General features: G+C 40.2%; 2 protein-coding genes across 5 annotated transcripts; one reads left to right on the forward strand and one right to left on the reverse strand.

The window, feature by feature from the left end:
• Positions 1–755: 755 nt before the first annotated feature.
• Positions 756–19,871, reverse strand: slc35a3b (solute carrier family 35 member A3b). 4 transcript variants are annotated; one of them, XM_008433317.2, is made up of 8 exons: positions 19,769–19,871; positions 6,557–6,803; positions 5,808–5,962; positions 5,074–5,196; positions 3,834–4,002; positions 2,620–2,738; positions 1,586–1,719; positions 756–1,473 (listed from the first exon to the last, which is right to left on the reverse strand). In XM_008433317.2, the coding sequence occupies exons 2-8, from the start codon at positions 6,759–6,761 to the stop codon at positions 1,383–1,385; spliced, it is 996 nt and encodes a 331-aa protein (XP_008431539.1). In that variant the 5' UTR covers positions 6,762–6,803; positions 19,769–19,871; the 3' UTR covers positions 756–1,382. The 4 variants fall into 4 exon arrangements, with proteins under 4 accessions (XP_008431539.1, XP_008431538.1, XP_081454942.1 ...); XM_008433316.2 differs by lacking the exon at positions 19,769–19,871 and adding an exon at positions 8,511–8,615; XM_081598816.1 differs by lacking the exon at positions 19,769–19,871 and adding an exon at positions 7,984–8,050.
• Positions 19,872–21,516: 1,645 nt separating this feature from the next.
• On the forward strand, positions 21,517–26,562 carry imp3 (IMP U3 small nucleolar ribonucleoprotein 3). The gene is made up of 7 exons (XM_081598151.1): positions 21,517–21,739; positions 22,961–23,068; positions 24,745–24,813; positions 24,885–24,970; positions 25,081–25,132; positions 25,232–25,304; positions 25,864–26,562. The coding sequence occupies exons 1-7, from the start codon at positions 21,603–21,605 to the stop codon at positions 25,888–25,890; spliced, it is 552 nt and encodes a 183-aa protein (XP_081454277.1). The 5' UTR covers positions 21,517–21,602; the 3' UTR covers positions 25,891–26,562.
• The last annotated feature ends 242 nt before the right edge of the window (positions 26,563–26,804 follow it).

Genomic DNA, 26,804 nt, shown 5'->3' on the forward strand with positions numbered 1-26,804 from the left:
TTTTCTTGTGAATACTCTATAAGCAGGAAAACACATCAATATTTGGTTATCTTTTCAGGCAAAAGAAAATCTGTGATCGGCCAGAAAACTGCAATCGATTCACCCCTACTAGAAACACATCACTCTGCGAGGAATCTGTGCAGAAATTGAACTTTTTTTTTCTGAAAAAATTACAGAGCAGGAAGATCAGGTGTTTGTTTGCTTGTTTTAATTTTTGTTCTTAAAATGCTTTAAGTTGGTGTTCCACCCCCAGATTACCAGTAGCCGCCCTTTACCCAACCGTCCATCGGCTCGTTCTGACAGCTTTCCAAGGTCCTGCCTGCCACTCCACACAGGTTGTCACATGACTCATCCTCCATCTGTGCTTCTCTCCAGGTTCACGCCTCACCTTCCTCTCCCACTGCACTTTTTCCGCTCCTCCTCGCCTTTTCTTTCAAACGCACAACGCAGAACACGATGAGACCGGCGAAAACAGTCCGAGGTCAAACCGGGCACGGTAATTTGGTGTCTCTGCTTATGTCACAGCACCTCGGCTTTGTCAGCCATCTGTTGCTATAGAGACAGGTTTGGTTTTCCAGAGTGAGGCGCAACTGGAAGGGAAGGGGAAAGAGGAGAAAAATTTTTTCAAAATGTTCATGGGTGTGCCTTGCTCCTCTTCTCTTTTGTGAACGCATCAGTGTGAGAGTGGACACAGGAACACACACACAGACCCCAACTCCCTCTGAAGTGAGTAAAAAAATCGATTAGAAGCGTACTTTAATTCATTCATCCATAAAGTCTTTATTCTGCATTTATAGAACGACAGAAGAAAATCTTTTTCAAATAAATACCGAGACGGTGAGCAGCAATGTAAGGGCAGTCATGTTGCTTTCACTACATTTATCTCATCTGGTATGAAAAAAAAACGAACATCCAGCATCTCTTGGCGGAGGTAAACCCCTCCTCTTTGCAGCAAGGTTCCTCCTCCTCATCCCGCCACTAGAGGGAGCCTGCGCTCTCCCCATCAGACTCGGATGCAGTCAGATCTGATGTTCTGGTTTAGGAAGACGAGGTTTCCCATTTCCGATTCACTAAAGTTAAAACATTCATTAAACAAAAACAGCCCAAGTTCCCGTGACTGCAGACTGAACGGCTCTCCTCGTTTTCACAGCATCACAGTGTGAACAACCTTATGTTTTCTGCAAAGAAATTTGACCCTCCATGATTTCAGCTGAAGTGGCTCCACGGTAACCAGATCCGCTGCTCCTACTCTTCCTGCATCTTAAGCACGGGAGCACCAGAGCGGTGGTTACAGTTCACAGTCCATCGATGCGGGAGGAGAAGGGATGTGTGGAGGGGTGGAGATCTGCCATCCCATCCATCAGCTAGCTGGAGCTCCCTGACTACACTTTGACGGCGCCGTTGGCAGGCTTGCCCTGGTAGCCGTAAAGAAATGTGGCAGCAATCACCAGCATCGCTCCCAGGAAAAACACCCTGCAGGAGCAGAGAGGCAGAGAGAGAGAGAGAGAGAGAGAGCGGAGAGATTTATACCAATCCAATACACAAACGACGGCTCGCAAGGCTCGGTTAATGTCACCACGGTTACCCCGTGGGGTGGAAGTCGTTCAGGAGGAAATACGAGATGAGGGTGGACACGATGATGGACACGGAGGTAGCGAATCCTTTGAGGATGTTGTCGGCGTACTTAATCACCACGGCGACGACCAGTCCACCCACAGCCTGCAACGCAAAGTTTGAAAGTCTGAAAGTTTTTCATGTGATCCCAACAAACCAGTAAAAAACCACAACTACTTTCACTTTATAAATAACCCCAAATAGTAGTAGTAATAAAAACATTTTTTAAATGATTTGATGTCAAAACACTGGTAAGAAGTGGAAACATAATGCTTACTCTGACCTTTCATTTCACCAGACACCACTGACCATATATTCTGTTGCACGATGTTTTCATGTTTTCTGAACAATTCATTGTTGAAAATGTGAACTTCTTATCAATCAACTTACCTAGTTAAATAAATGTGAAATGAAATAAACAAAATAAAAAGTGCAGCATAAGTATTCACACCCTGTTTGTCCAGTGACAACCATAAGTTTTATTTTATTTTATAAGACAGATTCGAATGAAAGGTTGCCAAGTTTGAAGCTTAAAAAAGGCAATCTGAAAAGAGCAGCAGTATGTCCAGCCCTCCTTATTTTGATACTCTTAAACAATCTCAGTACAAATCCACATGTGAAGGCCTCAGAGGTTCAATGGCGAACGTTACAGAACCAAAGAAGGAGAGGGGTTAAGTATAAAATAAAAGCTCAGGCTTTTTATTTTTTAAAGAGCTTTAAAAAATATTCATAATTCTACTTCCTTTGACTATGTGTTGGTCTAAGACAAAATTCAATTAAAATACAGTGGTCTGTGACAGTAACGTGATAAAATGTGAAAAAAGTTTGAGGGGTGTGAATACTACCTGCAAGTTGCTGTGTATATTTCCTACGAACTATTTAGAATGAAATAAAAGTCAAAGTCAAGTTAAGAACTGTATTCTTTTTCTTCTAATTCCAACCGGTTTTCTTGTGGAAATAAAAAGGTAAATTCGGAGAAACCGAAGGGAATCGAAGCGAGCCAACCTGCAGGACAACAACTGTCCAGGTGATGGCGCTGTAGCCCTGAAACATCCCGGACTGTCTCACGCTCTGGCCGTCGTACACCATCATTCCTAAAAAGCCCAACAGGAAGCTAAACAAACCTGGAAAAAAAAAGAAAAGAAAAAAGACACATTTGTTCCTGAAATGCTCTCATCCTAAAGACTGACATCACAGCTGATGACGCAGAAGAATGCTAATGCTAACCAAAATAATGGCTACCACAAAAAAAATAGCTTGATTCTCCACAGCAGGAAATATACAAGCAAACGTCCACCTTTTGCTTTAATACATTCTGCCATTACCTTTGTTATTGACTGTAGACTTTGTTAAGTTCAGAAAGAAAGACATACTGCTCTTCTCATGTGTGAGGTTCTAAATATACCCATTATAAGCTGAAAAGGAGAACATTAGGAAGGTGAAGGCGATGACAGCTGCTGGGCATGAAAAACCTGTTTCTGCGGCACACCTAACACTGGTACCGACTGCGAAAGAGGAGCAGCTGTACAAAGGCTTTTCCAGGAAACCTGAGCGCAAGCAGGCAATCTAAAAATGCTACCAATGAAAAGCAACTGGAGAGAAACTGGGGCATGCAGAACAACAACCTTTACAGGATCATCAAGAAATAGTGCCTTGGTGTCTTTAAAGGTGCAATATTGTTTTTCAGCAACATAGTACCATTTTATAGCACAATATAACAACTACATTACCTTCAGTTACTGTATATGACTTAGAAGACATTTGACTTTGTAATTCATTGTCATGCCACCTTTAGCTTGTTTTTGGTACGAAATTCTGACTCTGGTTCCAGGTTTAGAAATTTAATACAGAAATAAAAATAAATAAAGTAATTTATGTCATATACAGATATGTATATTAAAAGACTGTGCGTGCGTGCGTGCGTGCGTGCGTGCGTGCGTGCGTGCGTGCGTGCGTGTAAACAATTTGAGATGAAGCTGTGGAGCTTCGTCACAAAGGTGGAGTAAGGTCCAACCTGGCGTTTTGCACAGCTGAATGGTTGTCACAGGAGACTAAATGATTTCTCAAACATGAAGGAAAATGTCAACGCAACACTCCCTCTATGTTTTTGATGGTGGAATTATATTATAACATGATGCAAAGCTAAAAAAAAGTCGATTTTACATAATACCGTCCCTTTGTGGCCAGTCATAACTATAATGTTAGGTTCAGAATCGTACCCAGCTGTATGTTGCGAACCCACACACTCTGCTTGGTCTCCTTTAGGATCTTCTCGAAGTAAACTCCAGCAAAACCGCTGGACACGCAGGCCATCAGCACCGCCACAACTCCAACCACCTGGGAGCCCGCAGTCAGAACCTTCTGCTCTCCCGTAGAGTCGGTGGGCCACTGGGGAGGACGAACATGGATTAGATCAGATGATCAGGACACGTTGTGATCAGACTGATAGAAAACAGGACAGTTTAGTGAAAAGAGACAGTTGAGTGTGCATTGTTGGGATCAGCTGATGACAGCTTATGGTTTTATTTTCCTATCTTATAGAAAGTACACCTGGCACAGTGCTTCTGTATGTACCTGTGTCTATTAAGGCACTGGTGAAGCTGTTTCTGTCATTACGTTTGCATACTCTGCTCTTTTCTTTCCCTCAGAACGTTCAGAAGACTCAGTACTTCATCCGTTTCTTGAACTTTGACATTGGTGGAGCTATTGCTGCCCATAACTTGGGTATGATGGCTTTTTCACTCCCAAAAGAGAGTACCTCTGACACAGATTGTCTACAGCTCAATTGACCATAAAATTGGAAAATAAATCTTATTAATAGAAGCATGTCAATCGCAAAAAAAAGCAATAGAATTTGTGTGCTTTTCTCCCATATCGAAATTGGTGTATTTAGCAAAAACGCAATGGAAAAACTTCTTATTTGTTTGTTGGTGTTGGCTTCCATGGACAAAGCTCAGCTGGCTCCACCAGAGCTCATCGCAGTTCATAAAACGTTGAGTTTATTATTCGAATATGTTGAATGCATCATCTGTAAAATTATAGACTACAATTTCCCCAAAACGTTGCTTACAGAGCCATTCCCAAGTAGGCGGGGCTTGTCGCTCCAACGTCTGAATAAGATACCGACGTCTCCCGTGATTGGCAGATAGATGATGAGCACTGAATTGTGAATATATCTCATGTAACCATTTACATCCATCGCTAACATGATTTGTAATGACTTATTGCGTGAACAAAGTTATTCACATTTGATTTTTACTTTATTTCTTGTGAAACGGAAACACCGCAATTGTGAAATTGGTGTTTTCTAGACCTCAGTTTGAGGGCGTCAGACGCCAAACTTTGACTGAATTAAATTCTGGACCCATTAGTCTCGCTCTCAGTGTGCAGTGCGAGCATGCCGGTTGTGAACGTTCGCCATGGAAACCAACTTGGCAGAATTCAATGGACCTGACTCACCTGCACCAGCGTGACTCCAGCCATGAGGCTCAGTAAGGAGAGCCACTGGTACAGACCCAGCCTCTTCCCCAGCATGGAGATGGAGAACAGAGCCGTAGTGAGGATCTTCAGCTGGTAGGTGACCTGCGTCCATCACAGATAAACAATATAAATGTACGGGTTTTTTTTCCCCCCTTTTCAGAGCACTTGTTTTAGTCCTAACAGAATTATTTTGATAAAGAAAAGAATGATAAGTGCTTATTGTTTTAGGATGGATGTTAGTTTCATTTGTTAGAGTTAGCACAAGTTGTAAAAAAAATGTAATTAAAAGTTTGTGCAGCCTTTTAGCATGAAAATGTTCTATGCAACTTAAAGTGCTTACTTACATTGATGTTTCATTACATCAACCTCTTTCTTACATATTTGCAGACCTTCTAGCATAATAAAACCAGAGAGGACGCTTCACTCAACCACCTAATCACTGAGTTGCAGGACAGCTATGACCTAGTGACACAATGCTGCTGTTGCTGTTGTTACTTTGAACTACAAGTAATTAGAGCTGGCAACATTTACCAGTTCCACTAAAGACTAATCTAAACTAAATACCACTCCCATCAGGTATCATAATGAGGCACTTTGAAACTGGAAGGTATTTGGAATTTTCCCGGAAAGAATGAGTCAGAGACCCACTGAACTCCCCAACTTCTGAGAAAAAATGCTAACCCACTGCCTGACCAATAACATTCATGTGTAACCTGATAGGTGGCTGCATCCAGGTTGGACAGGGCGACATAGAGCAGATTGTTCTGTAGCGTGTAGATCCCTGCAGGCACAGCCAGCTTCATGGTCTCCACAGGCTTCTTCACAATCTCCTCCTTCAGCAGCAGGTTCATCGCCCGCAAACTGTATTCTGACAGAAACAAAGAGAGAGTTGTTGGGTCCGCCCCATACAGTATAAGTATGATGGCATATTAGGGCCACTGTAGATATGAAAAAAAATGGAGGAGCAAATATTGGCTAAAACCTTTTGGAATTTTAATAGTAATATTAATATTTTGTCTGAATATTTTGTAAAAAAATAAATAAATAAAAAAAAGCATAAAAATTTCAAAAGTTGAAAATTTGCATGTCAAAACAAAGACGTTTTGACATTAGGCTCAGAATTGTGCTAGACAAAGGACATTTCTAGAAACATGGACATTTCTGAGTTTCAAAAGTAGAACATTTTCTAGAAAAACAACTACATTTTGAGATTAATCTCTGCAATGTTGAAAAAAATGAAATTCTTGCAAACTTGCTATCTGAATTCAAAAAGTCGAACATTTTAAACTTTTGAAACTCAGAAATTTCCAAGTTTTTTTCTAAAAAAAATTTGAGATCTTTTGGTGGAATTTTCTCCTCCTTTTTTTCTATCCCTTAATGGTCTTAGTACGCCGTCGTAGATAAGGGACAGGGGAGCATTTGTGTATTACTGCATGAGCCATAGGAGAAAGAACCCACTCACTGTTTTCCATGAAGACAAGGAAGGTACATGTAAAGATTTTAAGGACCTCAGCAGTCACTACAGCAGAGGAGGTCAGGTAGCGGGGGCCGTCCTCCTTCAGGGTCCGGGAATAGCGCATGGTGAGAACCAGTGATGTGGTCTGCAGCACCAGGACCCCCAGGGACAGATACTTTAACCGTGAGGAGTGGGGTGTGGATGAAACCATCGTGGTGGACTCTTTGTCCGAGCTCTCAGCTGGTATTAGAGCCTTTAGGATGTTCAAAAACCAAAGTAAGATTATTTCAGCATACATAACAAATATAACTTAAAAGAGATTTGACTGTGTAATTTAATGGCTTAAAATTGGGTCTCTGTCTCTTTAAATACTCCAGCTCTTTCTGAAATGCCACCTTCAAGAAGCCGTCATAACATGGCTCTTCTGTTAACCCTTTAATAACGTTTTTACCAGCGTTTTACTTTGCTGATATAATGAGTTCAACAGATGCTCAGTTCCACCAGGTGTTTGCTAATTGCTGCTGGCTAGTTTGAAGGAGCTGATGAGAAGCTTCATCTCCAAGGCAGAGCTAGGTACACCCAGGCGTTTTGCACAGCTGAATGGTTGCCCCGAGAGATTAAAGCATTTCTCAAGCATACATGAAAAAATCAAAGCAACACTCCAGGTATGTTTTTGATAAAGGAAGAATATTATAACATGAAATAAAGCTCAAAAAGTCCATTTTACATCACACTGCCCCTTTGAATACAAAGCCCCAGACGTTCAATCACAGTCATTCATGCTATGTCAGCTAGCAACACACGTACATTTGCTGGCAAACTTTGGACAACTGCACAAACAGATGTGTGTGTCACACTGGAGACACAATGGCAAAGCCACAGAGCAAAAATGTATTACCAGCTTCACATCTGCTACATCCTGGATGTTTGAGGACAAATATTCTTCACTCTTCGGTGTCATATTTCCTGAAACTCCTCAATGGGTTTAGCTGAACTTCCTCCTTCCCTCGTCATCTCATTGTCGTGACCCCAGATATAGAGCTTCCCATGCATAGAGGGGCAGAGGAAGGCGACAGAGGCAGACCATCCACACCAAACCTGAGCAGGAACCTCACTTCTAACCACAAGCAGTGTCCAACGCTGCTCTGCTGGTGGTGGGAGGTGCAGCGGTATGCTTCCTCTCTGAGGTTACCACCTCGCTCAAACTACCGTCACTGCTACTATACGCCATCACTCCTACAGACTCCTCAAACAGAACTGACTTCCTGCTTTCCTCTGAAGAGTCTAAAAGACAAAGTCCACTCATCTGTTTTCTGAAACTACTGGGTAATATTTAGCTGTTTTAGGTCTACGCTAAAATGAGGATGTAAAACAAGTCAAGCGGAGCAAAGCCGCTCTCCAAAAACAGGAGGTGGGCGGCGTGTTCAACACACCAGCACACTGACGCTCTTATGTGTCAGCCATGCAAAGCAGAGGGGAGCACGGCGGCACAGTCTTCCTCTGTGTGTCTCTGCCAGAGCGTGTGTGAGTGTGTGTATCCTTCCTCAAACCTAACACACCGCATACAGTCTTTCTTAGAATGTTTCAGACACACCCTTGGCGTTCGCTTCCGTCTTGATTCATAGAACTGGAGTTTGTGGAAGAACAAACTGGAACACTAAACCAGGGTGGAAGGTTAGGCTTTAACACAGAATGCTGCACTTAGATGCAATGGTAATAAAAATTATTTCCCTACAACTTAAATCGGTCTGTCTTTCAAGCTCACCCTATCCTTTTCTTGCACCACCACCAGGTAAACTCTATCCGCCCATATGGAGAAACATCCATCCCCCCAGTTGTTTGTTAGTTAATGACAAGCGGCAGAAGTTCTTCAAATAGATCCCTAACAAGATAATGCAGCAAGCAGCTACAAGAGCATTCTGGAAAACCTGACAAAAATGCAAAAATGTCCTGTACTAACCTGTGTGGACATGTCCTGTGTCTGTGTTCACACACTCAGTACAAGCCTCAGCTGACACCACCGGTTCCCTCGGAGCCCAAAGCTGACTGAGCAGGTTGGATGACGACAACCCATTAGCACAAAATACCTGACTGAAACGAAACGGCCTCTGAAACTGGTGTGGAAATGTCGATAGATAGTAAGAAAAACATACTTAGCACCTTGCTAAAGTACAATAAACAGATGTGTGGATCTGTTTATTGTATCAGTAACGCAAAGTAGAGCTAAATGATAAAGATTAAGGAAATGATACATGGTTTTTACACAAGATAGTCAGACTGGATGGAGATCAAGTGTTTCCAAATCTTGAAACAGATTATCAACTAAATTTAAGTCTGGACTTGGACTAGGTCTCTATAACTAATGAATTAGCTTTGACATAAACCATGGCGTTGTAGCTGTGATCCCAGCATCAGGTTTTTTATTGCCTCTAACAGATTTTTTTAATAATTGCTACTTTTAGCTCCTTCCATCTGCCCTCCAAGTTTCTTTTTCCTGCTGAAGAAAAGCATCCACCTAGCCTAATGCAGCCACCATCGTGTTTCACAATAGTATTGGTGTCTGTGACGGTCCGACCAGTAAAACAAAAGGACAAAGGCATATATAAAAAAATATTTTCTATTTATTTTTTCCAAAGAATATCTTAACAAAAAGGTTCAACAACAAATCTAAAAAATATAACAAAATGGGCCCAAAAGAAATCAACTGAGGCAACATAACTCAAGATAACAAACCAAAAGACTCACTTAACAATGCACACACAGAGGGATTTATACAAACAGGCTAGCCTACACAAACGAGGAGGGGTAGGGAAGGAGACAAAGACAAATAATGTATAAACATAAATGACTAATTTAAACTAAACATTTTAACTTTATCACAACTATAAAAACCAAAATAAACTAATACCAAAAAGGTTTTAGCAATTATGCCATTAGTGGAGAGAGGCTATGCTATTAGTGGAGAGAGGCAGATTGATGTGAAACAAGTCCCCTGCTTCCAGCAGCCTGATGGATTGTTCCACTTCCTGGTTTTCTTTTGAGCCAACCCCCTTCTGCCAGCCAGTCCTTAAACTCAGCAAAACAAAATATTAATGATCTTAAATAAACATAAGGCGTTTACCAACAGTGTGCACCCAAATTAGTAAACAACCTAATGCAATAACCACCACCAAAGAAAAAGTGAAATTCTAAATATATTATATGAAACACTTAAATACTAACACTTAGGAAAAGATGGAGGATCCTCCACACACTCCCCCTCTTCTGGAAACTCCATGGGCCAGCGTGACAGGTAGTCAGCAGTGGAGTTCAGCTTCCCAGGGATGTGATGAACATCAAACTGGAACGGTTGCATCGCCAGGTACCAGCGAGTTATTCTGCTGTTTGAGTCTTTCATTCTTTCAAGCCACTTCAGAGCCTTGTGATCCATTTCTAGGACGAATCGTGTCCCCAACAGATAATATTTGAGTGAATCCAAGGCCCACTTCACAGCTAGGCACTCCTTTTCTATAGTGGAGTATCGAGTTTCCCTTGGGTAGAGCTTTCTGCTTATAAAAGCAATTGGATGACGTCCCCCTGGTGGCCCTTGAAGCAGCACTGCACCCAGCCCACGTCCTGATGCATCAGTTTGCAAAATAAATGGCTGGTCAAAGTCAGGGCAGTGTAATGTTGGAGGTCCACTCAAGGCACCTTGGATGTCCTTAAAAGCTCTCTCTGCTTCTTCTGACCACTGAAGCTGATTAGGTTTCTTGGGACTGGTCATATCTGTAAGCACAGCAGCTCTGGCAGAAAAGTTAGGAATGAACTTATGGTACCAACCCGACATTCCAAGGAAGGATTTTAGCTGTGTCCTGGTCTGTGGCAGAGGACATGACTGAATTGCTTGAACCTTCTGGATCTGAGGTTTGATGACTCCATTGCCAATAATATGTCCAAGATATTGCACTTCCTTCTTGGCCAGGGTGCATTTAGCTGCATTAACAGTCAGACCTGCAGCATGAAGAGACTCAAAAACAGCCTTAAGATGTTGCATATGGTCCTCCCAACTGTTACTGTAGATGACAATATCATCTAAATAAGCAGATGCAAAATTTGAAAGACCTCCCAGTACCTTATCCATAAGTCTCTGGAAGGTTGCAGGTGCTCCATGAAGCCCAAAAGGCATGACGGTGAACTGATGGAGGCCCCAAGGTGTCCGGAAAGCTGTCAGCTCACGAGACCTGGTGGTAAGGGGAACCTGCCAATAACCTTTAGAGAGATCAATGGTGGTAAGATATTTTGCTTTTCCAAGACAGCAAATCAAATCATCGATGCGAGGAGTTGGATACGAGTCAAACTTTGAAACAGAGTTCAAATAGCGGAAGTCTATACAGAACCTCATGGTGCCGTCCTTTTTTGGTACAAGGACAATAGGATTACACCAGTCACTGTGAGAAGTCTCAATGATGCCCAGAGAAAGCATCAATTCAATCTCTTCTTTTAAAGGGCCAAGGAGACGCTCAGGGATTCTGTAGCTCCGTCGTTTCACAACTGCATCCTCTTTCAGATGAATATCATGTTCAATATAATCAGTACGTCCAGGATTATCTTGAAACACATTGATGTTACAAAGGGCTCTCACTTGCAACTGCTGTTCTGGGGAGAGATGACTCAGGTCAAGAGCAGAAGCTGATGGTAGAGGCAGGTATTGTTCCTCCACCTCCTCATCTGATACACTTCTGATAAAAAATACATCTTGCTTCCCCTCAGGCCTCGAGACCCATTCCTTTAGCAGGTTAATGTGAAGAACTTTAGTACTGCGTCTTTGATCTGGAGTACAGATCTTGTAGGTGGTAGGTCCCAGTTTTTGAACAATCTCATATGGACCTTGCCACTGAGCCAAAAACTTGCTGTCATCAGTAGGTAGCAGTACCAATACCTTTTGACCTGGTTCAAAACTCCTTACATGAGCAGTTTGATCATACCAGGTTTTTTGCTTCTGTTGAGAGACACGCATATGTTCCTGAGCCAATGAGGTCATCTTTTCCAACTTCTCTCTCATCTGGAGGACATAAGAAATTGTATTAACAGGTTCCTTTGCAGGTTTCTCCCCCTCCCACCTTTCCTTCAAAAGGGCCAGTGGACCTCTCACCTCATGCCCAAAAAGCAACTCAAAGGGGGAAAACCCGGTAGAGGCTTGGGGTACCTCCCGATATGCAAACAAGAGGTAAGGGAGCCACTGATCCCAATCAGACCCAGCTTCATTGATGAACTTCCGAAGCATGTTCTTAAGAGTTTGATTAAACCTCTCTGTGAGTCCATCAGTTTGCGGGTGATATGGGGTGGTTCTCAGTCCCCTAATGCCAATCAGTTTATACACATCCTTCAGCAGTTTGGACATAAAATTTGTCCCTTGATCAGTCAGTATTTCTTTGGGAAACCCCACTCGTGAAAAAAACTGAACCAGGCACAAGGCAACAGTCTTAGCCTTAACAGATTTCAGGGGGAACACTTCTGGATACTTTGTGGCATAATCAGTAATAACCAACATAAATCGGTTACCTGATTTGCTCTTCTCCACTGGACCCACAACATCCATGCCCAAACGTTCAAATGGTGTATTTATAATAGGAAGAGGCTGAAGAGGCGCTCTCGTTGCAAATCTGGTGGATGTTTTTTGACATTGAGGACAACTCCTGCAAAAACTGGCAACATCTTTGTGTAATCCAGGCCAGTAGAAACACCGTTGGATTCGGGCCATCGTTTTATGTTTCCCCAGGTGGCCAGCCCAGGGAATTGTATGGCCCAAAGTCAATACTGTTTCTCTGACTTTTCTGGGTAACACAAGCTGCTGTAATTCTCCATGTCTCCTATAGAGGATGCCATTTTGCATGTAAAATTCCTCTGCAGTTTCACCTTCTTCAACTTTCTTCATAAGGTCAGCCAGACATCTATCCTGGTGCTGCAGCTCACCAATATTATCAGGAATTTCGAAGTCTAGCTGTACCTCAGGTTCAGGTAACACAGGAGAGGCTGTGGTATGTTTGAATTTTTCATGCTTGCGTTGTGCACGAGACTTACGATCTTTAGTACGACACCCTTCAATCTCAGCCTCATAGAATGGCAAGGCTTTTAAGCTGGGCTCATCTACACCTGAGGTCTTTGCCTGGGATCGTGTCAGCACAACATTGCACATTTTAGAAGCATTTATGAGGTCAGTGAGAACTGGAAGATCATTTCCTAGGACAACAGGAAAAGGTAATTTATCCATAACACCCACATTTAACAGGTAAACATGGCCTTGCACTCTCATGTAAATGTCTGCTGTTGGATATTGTTTTTCATCCCCATGAACACAGCAGATGGGTATCGTTTCAGAGGTGCAAATACTATGTGGTGGGACATACCTGCGGTGTACCAGTGACTGGGTGCTTCCTGTGTCAATCAGAGCTTTGACCTTCTGCCCATCTATCTCCACAGTAGTCTTCATCAGTGGCCGGTTTTGTCCGTTTAATACATGGCTCTCTCTGGGTACAAAACACATCTGAGAGAGTTTCGCAGGATTTTGAGGACACATAGGCTTTGTGTGGCCCTCCTGCCCACATAAATAGCAGATAAGTTTTTTCACAGGTTTTGTTTGACTGGGGGAAAAACATTTTTCTTTTCCAGACTGCTTACTCAAATTTCCAGTATGACTGGTGTTACCTGGAATCGGCATAAACTCCCTTTTTGCAGCTCTAAAAGCCCATGATTGGGTTTTCCTACGAGCAGCCACAAAGGCATCTGCCAGGGAAACCGCCTCTGCTGCATCTTTTGGGTTTCGCTCCTTAATCCAAACTTGGAGTTCTGGAGACAACATTCGGAAATACTGTTCAAGGATTATGACGTCATTTATCTCTTCAACAGTCTTACCTCGGGGCTGAACCCATTTGCCATACAGTTCTTTAAGTCTCACATAGAGCTCCTTGGGGGACTCATTTGGCTCCACATGAAGGGAGCGGAACCTCTGACGATAAGTCTCGCTGTTAATTTCATATTTCTGTAAAATAGCCGCTTTCACATTATCATAGTTCATTAATTCATCCACATCCATATGTACATATGCACTCCTGGCTTTACCAGTTAAGAGTGGAATCAAATTAAATGCCCAGTCGCTTTTTGGCCATCTACAAGCACATGCTATCCTCTCAAAAGTTATAAGGAAATGCTCAATGTCATCATCTTCACTTAGCTTTTGCAGTTTTGGTTCTTTATAAGAACGTGTAGAAACTGAGTCACCTGGCGTAACAGCAGACAGTGCAGGTTCTGGTGGTGAACTATCTACATCATGAGGCCTCGAGCCTGCAGAGGAAGGGGCGTGGTCTTGCACAAAAGGCCTCAGGTGCTCAGAAGACTGGGCCTGAAACTCCTCTTGAAATAAAATGAACTGATGTTGGAAAGCCTTAAACCTGTGATCTTGACGTGCCATCTCTTTCTCCCACTGTTCCTCTCGAGCTTTCTGCTGTCCGATGTGGGCCTGAAGGATCCCCGCCAAGTCGGATATGGTTGGCTCTCTCCCCTCTTCATCCTCTTCACAAGCTTCACAAGTTGCACCACACTCCTCATGCTCCGTTTGTGCTTCCTTATCTGATGGAGTCGACTTGCCTTTACCACTTCTGGCTCCTTTCATGGTTTAGGTCTTTTTCTTCTTCTTTTTGGTTCCAAAAAAAAAAATTGTGAATATACCTTTGTCCTTAACTGGGGGATCCCACTTCTGACACCAACTGTGACGGTCCGACCAGTAAAACAAAAGGACAAAGGCATATATAAAAAAATATTTTCTATTTATTTTTTCCAAAGAATATCTTAACAAAAAGGTTCAACAACAAATCTAAAAAATATAACAAAATGGGCCCAAAAGAAATCAACTGAGGCAACATAACTCAAGATAACAAACCAAAAGACTCACTTAACAATGCACACACAGAGGGATTTATACAAACAGGCTAGCCTACACAAACGAGGAGGGGTAGGGAAGGAGACAAAGACAAATAATGTATAAACATAAATGACTAATTTAAACTAAACATTTTAACTTTATCACAACTATAAAAACCAAAATAAACTAATACCAAAAAGGTTTTAGCAATTATGCGATTAGTGGAGAGAGGCTATGCTATTAGTGGAGAGAGGCAGATTGATGTGAAACAAGTCCCCTGCTTCCAGCAGCCTGATGGATTGTTCCACTTCCTGGTTTTCTTTTGAGCCAACCCCCTTCTGCCAGCCAGTCCTTAAACTCAGCAAAACAAAATATTAATGATCTTAAATAAACATAAGGCGTTTACCAACAGTGTGCACCCAAATTAGTAAACAACCTAATGCAATAACCACCACCAAAGAAAAGTGAAATTCTAAATATATTATATGAAACACTTAAATACTAACACTTAGGAAAAGATGGAGGATCCTCCACAGTGTCAAATTTTGGTCTCATCTGACCAGGGTACATTTTTTAACTTGTTTACTGCATCTCCAGGGAATCTTAGCCCACTCTCCCTTACAGAATTGATTTCATTTTACCAGAGAGTTTTGGAGCATAAACAGCCTATTTAAAGTCATAGCACAGAATTACACCCCTTTGAGTGGCTGTGTAATAAATTCTAGTGAATCCTTAACACTAACTTTAGTGTCATGGACTTGCAAAGTCTAAGAAATAAGTATTTTCTAGATTGACCTCGACGGCATGGTTTCTCCTCTGTTCTTAAATTTATTTAGATCAGAATTGCTCTTCAGATCTTTCGGCCTACTTCATGTTGTCGGACAGGTTCTGCTGCAGTGATTTCTTGACTCTATAGGTCTGGCAGTAATCAGACCTGAAAGTGTGGCCTCTGAATTTGAACCCAAAAAGTCTGGCTTTTCCACATTAACTCATGAATTTCCAAAATGGACAACTAAATGTTTATTACACCTGCATTCACTATGATTGTTTAAAAATTGTTGGTGATTTCAACATTCATGTTGACAACCCCCAAGACCGAGGGGCAAAAAAGCTCTTTAATATATCAGAGAGTTTTGGTTTAACACAACATGTCAAACAAGCAACACACACTCAGGGACACACACTGGACCTGGTTATCAGTAAGGGTGTGAATATTTCCAATGTCTCTGTAACTGATGTCGCCCTGTCGGACCACTTTGCTGTTATCTTTGACAGTTCTTTATCCATTAACCCAGTTGGACAAACAGCTACTATCACAAAACGTACTTTCACAGAAAATACAGCAGAAACATTTAATCAAATCTACTCTTCCTCCTCACCCTTAAGCTATAATGACGTAGATAAGTTGGTAGATGATTTTCAGTGCAAACTTTCAGATATCATTGATTACATTGCCCCCATTAAAGTGAAGGTTGTGACTGGTAGGAAGAAATCTCCATGGAGAAATGCACAAACAGTTCAATCTGCAAGACAACTCTGCCGCAGGGCCGAACGGAAATGGCGTAAAACTCAACTGCACGTTTATTATGACATCTACAAGGAAAGACTACGTAACTATCACACAACACTAAAACATGCAAGAGAGGCTTTCTTTGCAGATGTCATAAACAAAAACATTAACAATGCTCGAGCTTTATTTGCTACTGTTGACAAGCTCACAAATCCTCCGATGACGTTGCCACCTGAACTTCAATCTAATGCCGCTTGCAACAAGTTCCCCAGTTTCTTTTCAGAGAAAATTCAAAAAGCCAGTACCAATGCTGTGCCCAAACAAAACAAATGCAGGAACAATGGCCCAATTTCAACTACTAAATTATAAAACCCTAGAAGAAATTATAAGTCAATTAAGCTCCCATTCCTGCTGTCTGGATGTCCTGCCCACACATTTCTTTAAGAAAGTCCTGCCTGTCGTTGCTAATGATCTGATCCAAATAGTAAACTTATCGCTCTCTTCAGGTGTTTTCCCCCAGGCTTTGAAAACAGCAGTTATCAAACCACTGATAAAAAAGAACAATCTAGACAAATCCCTACTGCAGAATTACAGGCCGATCTCCAAACTCCCATTCATCAGCAAAATTATTGAAAAAGCTGTGTTTAAACAATTAAATAACTTCCTAACAATAATGAATCGCTTTGACTCCTTCCAGTCTGGTTTTTGTGCTCACCACAGTACGGAGATGGCCCTTGTAAAAGTGTTCAATGACATCCATATAAATACAGACTGTGGGAGAACCACAGTGCTGGTTCTGTTGGACCTCAGTGCAGCTTTCGACACTGTTGACCACGACATTTTACTGAACCGGCTGGAGACTTGGGTTGGACTCTCCGGTCCGGTGCTCAACTGGTTTGAATCTTACATAAAGAACAGAGATTTCTTTGTTTCAATCGGAAACTTCTCATCAGAGAGGTCAAAGGTCACATGTGGGGTACCCCAAGGTTCAATCCTAGGACCCCTTCTTTTCAATATTTATATGCTCCCACTGGTTCAGGTTATATCAGGAAATAAGATTAGCTACCATAACTACGCGGATGATACACAGCTCTACATCACGATGTCATCAGGTGACTCTGAACCCATCCAGTCACTGAATAGATGCTTAGAACAGATCAATGTGTGGATGTACCAAAACTTTCTCCAGCTGAACAGAAACAAAACTGAAGTTATTATCTTTGGACCTAAAGAGGAGCGAACTAGAATCAATGCACAGCTTCAGTTTTTACAACTAAAAACCAGCGATCAGGCCCGAAACCTGGGAGTAGTGATGGACTCTGACCTGAACCTTCAGAGCCACATAAAGTCAGTCACAAAGTCGGCCTTCTATCACCTGAAGAACTTCTCCAGGATTAGAGGACTTGTGTCTAAGCGAGATCTAGAGAAACTCATCTATGCGTTTTTCTTTAGCCGCATTGATTACTGCAACAGCGTCTTCACAGGTCTGACTAATAAATCAATCAAACAGCTGCAGCTGATCCAGAACGCTGCTGCTCACGTTCTCACTAAAACCAGGAGGATGGAGCACATAACACCAGTTTTAAAGTCCCTACACTGGCTCCCTGTAGCTCAGAGAATAGACTTCAAAATACTGTTGTTAGTTTATAAATCACTAAACGGTTTAGCACCACAATACATTAAAGATCTATTATTGCTGTACCAACCATCTAGACCCCTCAGATCCTCTGGTTCTGGTCTGCTCTGCATCCCCAGAACCAGAACCAAACGAGGAGAAGCAGCATTCAGCTTCTACGCACCACAAATTTGGAACAAACTTTCAGAAAACTGTAAAACAGCTGAAAACTGAGTGCCTTTAAATCTCAACTTAAAACTCACCTGTTTAGAGTTGCTTATGGCTAAATTGCGGTTTTTGATGTCTTAGGTTTGAGAATCCTTGTTAGATGTTGCTCTGCTAAAACTCTGTTTGAGGAGACCCCATGAGGGCAAGTCCTCACGTGGATCAATGGTTTTATCTTTACTTTTCATAATGTTTTTATCTTCTTTTAAACTTTTTCAAAATCTCTCTCTTTCTCACTGTTTATTCAATATCACATGCTGTTTTTATTTTAATTATGTGAAGCACTTTGAAATGTCTTGCTGCTGAAATGTGATTGATTGATTGATTGATTGATTGATTGATTGATTGATTGATTGATTGATTGATTGATTGATTGATTGATTGATTGATTGATTGATTGATTGATTGGTTGGTTGGTTGGTTGGTTGGTTGGTTGGTTGGTTGGTTGGTTGGTTGGTTGATTGATTGATTGATTGATTGATTGATTGATTGATTGATTGATTGATTGATTGATTGATTGATTGATTGATTGATTGCATGCCAGGTTGGTTTGGAAAGCTTTATTTCCTTTAATAAATGAAGCCATTGAAAATTATATTATTTTATTTACTCAAGACCTTTGAGTAAATAAAACAAAGTTATATAAAAAGTTATATAACTCTTGAGTCAAGAGTTATATAACTTTAACTTTAACTCTTGACTCTTAACTCTGAAACAAATTGATTTGAGTTGTACTTGCCATGGAATCTGTTTCCAACCAGCAAAAGCAGCAAAAACAAGCAACAAATGATAAAAGAGTGATAGAATGGAAGTGGGAATTTATTGTATCATATATCGACTATCATAAGAACTTTCTTATCACAATAAGAATTTTGATTTGTTATTGTCTCAATAAATTCCAATTAAAGATGAAAAATTGACAGTATGATCAGTAAATGCAAAAACATGATTAAAGGCATTACTGTGCGCATTTTAGTGAGTTCAAAGTTCAAACATCAAAGATATCCTGACGCATTAACACAGACAATGGAAACCACCTTACAGAACATCCACGGTCTCGTTTGCTTATATCTTGTACACAGACAATCAGAACAAATAAATGTCGCTGCTTTTGCAAATGGCAGCCAGACGTGTGACGCACTGCAGCTACCGAACTTCATTTAAAAAGGGACAAGTACAACTTAAACATAAATGTCACCGGATCATAGCAAAAGCTAATGCTCGTCTAATATGGGGTTCCAGTATTTCCCGCAAATAATTTAGAGTTATGTTTCACAGAAAAATAAATCGTAAATAGTCGGTGGCCCGCTGTGTTGTTAAAACGGCCAAATATCTTCTTCTGTTTATTTAGACATTCGTCAGTTCATAAAAATCATTTTTTTAAAATCTAGATTTGAAATTAATTTGCATTTCAGGCCTTTTGAAAGCATATGTAAAGTTAGATTCAGTCTTTGTGAACATAACACGCATGGCTCTCGTAACATATGTTTTTGCTTCTGCCTTTGACGGCCAAACAGGTCGCTCTGTAGAGATGAATCAGGAAATGATCAAACTCTCCTTTGCTGTGTGATAAATGAATTAGAGCTCTTGTTTTGGGTCAGCTGGTGCCATGGTGACGTGGATGTGCGTAGTGAAAGCAATGCCGTTAGCAGAAGCAGGGCAGCAACCGGGGTTTGACTTAACCAAACATTGTTTTTCCTCATCGGGATGCGGATCTGCTAATGCGAGCCAAGACAGGGAGTTCCCTTCCGCTGGGACGCACGTGCGTTTAAGAGGCTGTTGTGTCGCATCAGAGTTGCGACACAAGTTTTGAATCTAGTTATTTGGTTCAAAACTAGATGGACACAAACAGTGAGATAGTAACGTACTAACATAAAAAGTGTAATAAAAAAAAGTGTCGAGAGTCTCGGCTGCCTCTGGAGGCATTTCTCCCTCCGTGCTGTGAATGAAGCCCTTCAACCAGAAACTTACCCCGGGGGACAGCTGCTCATCCGTGGATGGATGGATTGATTCATTCGCTGCTGCTGCTGCTGCTCCAACTTTAAACACTCCCAGTCAGGGAGAAGCTCCATGTAGAAATCCTGAGAGCAATTCGCTCCTCCTCTGCAACTCAGTGACTTTAAGCATCAGATGAATTCAGCCTTTAGTCGCGCAGGTTTGATACCTTATGTTGACCAAACTTCTGCCCATGCATGGAGCCCGGGGGGCACGACACCAGATAGATTCAAATTAGCTCCATAAGAGAAGCCAAAAAAGGTTTGATTGCCTTTTTCTTTCTGCTTAACAGTCGCAAAATGTTACACTGAAATGGCAAGGCAAGTTTATTTGTATAACACATTTTCACCAACAAGGCAATTCAAAGTGCTTTAGTTAAATGAACAAAAAAGTTATATATTTTTTAATGGTAAAAACAGATTTATAAGTCGTTATTGTGCCAGAACAGAAATGCATACAATGTCCTATTCCTACATTTATTTGGTCAAGTGTTTTCTGTTTTCCTCGTCTAGAAATTTTCTGTACGGAAGACTATTAGGGCCACTGAAAAAAGAGATCTGACGTGTATTTTGAGAAAAACCTTAGAAAAGAAGAAGTTACAATTCACACCTTTTCCCCCTCTCAAAATAAAATAAGTCTGAATTTGATGGAATAAGTCACTTTCTTGTCTTTTAGCTAAGTTTGCTAAAAGCACACTTTTAGCAAAAGTGTGCTTCTAAGTATCAAATGAAACTTTGTTTTGTGGCAAACATTTAATATTTTTAGAACATTCTAATTTGTGTATATATATTTTTAAATGGTCTGGCAAGAAAGAAAAAATGTAGTTGGGGGCCAAACTAAGTTATTCAGAGGGCCTTGTATGGCCCACTGGTCACAGGTTGGAACCCCCTGTTTTAAACGTCTGGTTCGACGCAGCTGATTTTAATGAATGGCTTGTTATCCATCAAGGACAAAAGATGTTTGATACATAAAAATATTGTTACATAAATATTTGAAAACATTCAAATGAAGTGATTACTACATGAAAATATATTTGTTTTGATGTCGCAGTAATTTCGTAAATACCTAATTAAATCATTAAATGTCAAAACTATCAATCAAGAACTATTTCAATTTAATGTTAAAAAGATAATACATAAATTATAAGTTTGTCATCAATTTGTTAAATAAACTGTTTAATAATAAAATGTGTAAATTATTTAAAATCACAATTGTACAATTTATTCAGATCATTATTGATTTATCTTCCTACTACAGTCCATCATGAAATAATTTAAGTCATCATTTGTGTGATCCTGGAAAAGAACACTATAAGATAAATAAATGAATAATTAAGAAATTAATAATTTAATAAATGATAAAAATACGTATATAACTTTATAACGAATTCACAAGCTGATTAATGTTTTCATTTAATTATTTTATTATATATTTATAATAACATCTAGATAAACACAGACGTAAGCAATTATGTCCAACTTATGATTATCTAAATGCTTCAGTAATTTCTAAAATACATCACATATATAATAATCTATGTATTTATTAAAATTCTGCCCTTTGGATAAATGCGGTTTCTTTTACAAAGGAGCCAAAGTGAGGCTCGCGCTTTAATAACTGAATATTTCTGGAGGATGCGATCCGACGGAGCGCAATGACTAAACTAGTCACGTCTAATCCTCGCTAGGTGGTGCTGTAGCGTGAGATTCGGTCCTCAAATTTCTCCGAAGGTTCCGAAGAAGAAGAAGAAAGAGCACGTGTTTCCGGTTTTCCTCTGAGGGAAGTATTTGTGAGGTAACAGAGAAATAAAATGGTTCGTAAATTAAAATATCACGAGCAGAAGCTGTTGAAGAAGGTAGACTTCATCAACTGGGAGGTGGACAACAACCTGCACGAGGTGAAGGTGTTACGGAAGTATCACATCGAGAAGCGCGAGGACTATACAAAGTGAGTAAAATGTGTGATGAGATGTTTGGGGGTCTGACTGGACGCTGCGGCGTTCAGATTGGTCAGACAGGAAGGATAATGGAAAAGGTAGAAAAAGTTCAAATGTTTAAAAACGAGTTGTTCATGAAGATGGAAGCAAACGAAGATCAAAGTTGCTATTTATAAGTCTGGTCATTAGCAAAAATAAATAAATAAAAAATCACAATGTGAGTTAATTTCACTACCAAGATGGAATACTACCGAGAAATTCAGTAAAAGTAGTTTTCCAGGTTGAATACACTATATATAACCTTCCAATTAGATTCTAGTTTTACCACAGTGCAGTAAAATTCAGTTTATTATGGCAAGTTAATCGTCTAATACTGAGAACGCATGCGGCGACAGTAGAAAGAAATGTTTCCTTTCTAACAAGAAGAAACCAACTTGCAGGTTAAAAATACAAAACAGAGGCACAAAATTCACTGGACTACTTTCAGGGTAACTAATGTTGACATAATTAATTGGAGCAGAGATTGTTATCATCTACGATAAAAGCTCAACTAAATAGACAAACTACAAATAAGTACTACACCTAGTTAGGGGCAGAAGTATCTTCTTCAATTTAAACAGCGAAAGACAGGGGCGAGTGTATCATCTGCTGAGAGAGAGAACATGTTGACAGAAATTGTTCCAGATATGTCATCCTCCTGGAAAATGTCACAAAGCAGAGAAAGCATAAAGGTAGTAGCATCCATAACTGATGATGACGCATAACTGGAGAGTAGGAGGAGAAAGTAGCAGAGTGAGACGTGGTCAGAATGTCCAAGCTAAGTGCATAAATGTTCTACAGACACTCAAACACAGATTGTGGTCTTTAAAGCATCAGCTTGGCGGTTGGAGGGTTCTTCTCAGCCTTACACTGGGTCAGCAGTCTTAATATGTGAAACATTTATTGAGTTTTTGAAACTCAATAGTTTTTTTTTCTTTGCTGCCTTAATTTTAATACATGTTTACCACGTGAGAGTATTTTATATGTTCAACTAGAGCTGATGGACGTTTTTCAGATTCCCAAACAGCAGAATCAAATCAGAGTCATTAAGTCTTTACCTCATCATGATATAGGACTTTAAAGTGTTAGTAAGACGTAATGTGTATTCCATCTGAACGAGATGTGTTAGAACAGCATATAGGGAGGAAATGGTTGGTTTTATTGTAGGTTGTGTCTTTTTTTTAATCTTTCAGGTACAACAAGCTCAGTCGGAACATCAGAGAGCTGGCGCAGAAGATCAGAGACCTGGATGAGAAGGACGGCTTCAGAGCTCAGAGCACACACCGCTTCCTGGAAAAGCTGTGAGTCACCAGAGGCCATTGGGTCGGTTTGGGTCGGAACCGAAACAACCCAAACAGAACCAGTGAAAGACTGAAGAGTCACAAACAAATCCAAAGGAAAAGACATTTATCAGTAAATGTAACAAAAACACAAAGAACTAAGCATTTTTTTGTTTATATTCACATTAGTGTAGATATATTTATACATGTACAGTTGAAATCAGATGTTTACATATACATTATAAAGAGAGAGATCTTTTTTCTTCACCATCCTGACGAGAAGTAAGACTAAATCTTTCACGGCTGTTGGAATGACTAAAATTATCTCTGGTTGGTAAATATAATTTATGTCATTTGGAAAACCCTTTTTGACCCATAATATGATCACTTTAATTTCAGCTTTATAAAAGTTCCTGAGTGCTTTGGATAACCTTAATCAGTAATGGCTTCCTCGTTCCTGAACGCCACTACAGCTCAGGTCTTGTTTCGTTGTTGTCGATGAAACTACAGAATTTTCACAAAGTCTTTTGCTTTTAATTTTGGGTTTAACACATTTCTCAACAGAATTGTTTCTGGGACACAGAACCCGCTTACTTCCTGACAAGCTGGACGTTCATTGAGTTTATGTCTGGGTTTTAGGTTTCAGGTGTCTGGATTGTGAAAAACAGAAAAAACTTTAGTCTGAGTCAATTATGGTGAGAAAAATGTGTTTTATTTTTATGCAGCGCATGTAAATATCTGGTTTCAGATTTAATAGTTCATTTCAGGTAAAATAATGTCTTAGTGCTTTTGCTGTAAAATAGGTATTTCTTTTCGACGTCAAGGGAAGTCCATCATTATTTTACTACACGTGGTACGATGGCTATAAACATCACTTTGATCTACAGGTGCAGCCATTGCAGTTTTCGCCCGATTCCCAATCTTTGCAAAGCCTAATCTGCTGATTAGGCATTTTGTCTGATACCTACTTTTTATTTTTATCTAAAAGTTGCTAAATATAACAATAAAGTTGCCAAGTTGGCAGCAGTGGAGCGAATATTAGCTGCGTTTCCATTACAAATGTGTGCAAAATTTTGTCGCCAATTTAAAAAAAAAAAAACACAATTTATCAATTACCGTGCTTCCATAAAATTAAAATCACAATTAAAATCACACTTTAATAAGCTTGTTCACGCAGTAAGTTATCAAAAACAATCATCCTCCTATCACTTCCTGTCGTCTTCTTTGTCGTTTCTGCCAGTAGTAACATCTGGCCATTGATCATGTGACTCGTGTGATGTGAAAGTGTTTCCATTGCAGTTTTGCAAAATAAAACACTTTTTCTATATGGCTAAAAAAAACACCTCATCCTAGCATAACATTTTAATCCAAAAAATGTTTGTGTTTTTTTCCCGAAATGTCCATTAAGCAAATTTATTCTTTAAATGTCAAATTGCACACTTCTATAGTCGGTGGAAATGCAGCTAATGTTAAGCAGAAGGAAACGGTGTCTGGTTTTTAGACCATTGTGGAAGAAGAAAAAATTGGTTTCACATGTCAGCCAATCGCCCAAAATTAATGAAATCGTGGCTGACTGATCGGTCCGCCCCTACTTTGATCACATCTGTTGTTGCCCTCTGACCTTCACACATGAAGCCTCAGTGGATTGTGACTCGTGTTAACCTGATGCGACACTGTCTGCTCCTCTGGTTGATCAGGTACAGCATCGGCCTGATCCCCACCAGACAGAACCTGTCGCTGACAGAGAAGGTCACGGCCTCGTCCTTCTGCAGGTAAAATCTCCACAAACACAAACTGATGCATTGTTGCAGCTGTTTTATCCTGCCTGTTTGTTCACCTGCAGGAGGCGGCTGCCCAGCATCATGCTGAACCTCCGCATGGCTCAGAACCTGAAGACGGCCATTACCTTCATCCAACAAGGACGTATCCTTCAATCCGTGTGTCCGTCTGGTGTTTGTTGCCCAGAGAGAACGTACGTTTGTTTCCATCCAACAATAAAGGTTGTTTGGTAGTTTTCCTAAACATGCTGACAGATATTCGTGTCGGCCCGGACATCGTCACAGATCCAGCGTTTCTCGTCACAAGGTCGGCCTCCAGCTTGGTTTATAACGCCTGACATCCCCCACAAGATATTTTTGTTTATAAAAATCAGCAGCACTGTCTGAAATTATGTCTTTGTTTTAGAAATATGGAAGATTTTGTCACCTGGGTGGACTCTTCGAAGATCAAGCAGCACGTCCTGAATTATAATGACGAGGTGAGACTTTCATTCATTCATGAATAAATGGAGGAGCTTCACTGTAGCTGCGTTTCCACTAACCATAACTGACCATAACATTCGCTTAATGGAAACACGGCAATTCCAAAAGAACATGTTTTGCTTTGGAAATGTTTCTACGTTAAGATGAGGTGGTTTTTTGACCATATTGAAATAGATGTATTTTTGCAAAACTGCGATGGAGACACTTTTTTTTTTTTTACATTGCACGAGTCACATGATCAACAACCGGACGTTGCTACTGGTGGAAACGACAAAAGACGACAGGAAGTAGTTGGAAGATGATGGCGAGGCCTGATTTCTTAATGACTTATCAAATGAACAAACTTATTCACGTGATTTTAATTGAATTTCTGGTTCTATGGAAACATTACAATTGTGAAATTGTGTTTTCTTGATATTAGCAGAATATCAACAAACATTTGCACATATTTGTTATGGAAACGCAGCTTTAAGAGCCTCTGTTATTGAGTTATGACGATCTCTGTCATGTTGTCTTAATGTAGGATCATGACTTACATTAATGTTTCTGTTACAGAGGGACGACTTTGATCTGATGGCATGAGTGGGAATGAACTGTGCTGCAAAGACAACGGAGGAGGAGGAATGCTTAAAACTCCAACAGGACAGACTTACGGTCTTCTGGCCTTGTTTACTGTAGATTCCTTCTGGATATGAAGGATGAATGCTGCCACATTCAGCATGAAGCGGTCTTTAAATGTCAAACTCCTGGCTTTAACATTAGGACTGCACCAGTAAATGGGCCCTGATTTCCTTTAATTTTGGCGATCGGCCGATACTTAATTTTTAATTATTCAGGCCGATACCTGAATTATTAAAAAAAATAAATTGATAGTCAAAGTCTAAATCAGCAGGTCAGGTTGTCCTCATGGACCCATTGACTCGTCTGTAAGTGTCTTTCCTTGTGATAGTTGACGGGTTAAAGATTGTTGAACAACCAGAAATCCTGTATTGGTGAAGCCCTGTTTAAAATACCTCAGGAAAATAATTTAGTTCCAGAACTTTTTTTGCAAAAAAAATATATATACATGTATATATAAAATCTGATCCTTTTAGCTAGGTAATTTCTTTGCTTCAATTCACACCATTACCTGTTTCTCACCTCATGGTAAAAATCCAGGTCCTTTATTTTGGTTGTGTTTTTATTGCTTGTTCATAACAATTCAAACATACAAAATAAAGCATTTACTGGGATCAGTAAATGTGTTTTCTGAAAGATGCTGATTGAATAGTAAACTTTCTGACAGGAACCTTGTGAACGTGACCAACCAGGAACTGAACAGAATGAAGCACAGGAATATAAAGATTATGTATTGAAGTCAGTAACAGTGACTGGTTTCCAAATAAGTTACTGTTCAGGTTGATTTAATGTAGTTTTCAAATTATTTAATTAAATCAAATTTTTTTTCTCTTGATTTATTGGACTGGAAAAAATTTGTAAGAAAAACAATTCCTGAA

The sequence above is a fragment of the Poecilia reticulata genome, chromosome 17 (genome assembly GCF_904066995.2).
Source record: "Poecilia reticulata chromosome 17, P_reticulata-male-v2, whole genome shotgun sequence".
NCBI lineage: Eukaryota > Metazoa > Chordata > Actinopteri > Cyprinodontiformes > Poeciliidae > Poecilia > Poecilia reticulata.

Bases quoted from the DNA above. Each gene is read 5' to 3' on its own strand.
- imp3 (XM_081598151.1), top strand. From the start codon at position 21,603: ATGGTTCGTAAATTAAAATATCACGAGCAGAAGCTGTTGAAGAAGGTA. The intron at 25,133-25,231 runs GTCGGCCTCCAG...TCTTTGTTTTAG, and splicing joins CCAGCGTTTCTCGTCACAAG to AAATATGGAAGATTTTGTCA. The intron at 25,305-25,863 runs GTGAGACTTTCA...TTTCTGTTACAG, and splicing joins TCCTGAATTATAATGACGAG to AGGGACGACTTTGATCTGAT.
- slc35a3b (XM_008433315.2), bottom strand. From the start codon at position 7,511: ATGACACCGAAGAGTGAAGAATATTTGTCCTCAAACATCCAGGATGTA. The intron at 6,804-7,448 runs GTAATACATTTT...AACATCCTAAAG, and splicing joins ATGTAGCAGATGTGAAGCTG to GCTCTAATACCAGCTGAGAG. The intron at 1,474-1,585 runs GTAACCGTGGTG...CTGCTCCTGCAG, and splicing joins AACGACTTCCACCCCACGGG to GGTGTTTTTCCTGGGAGCGA.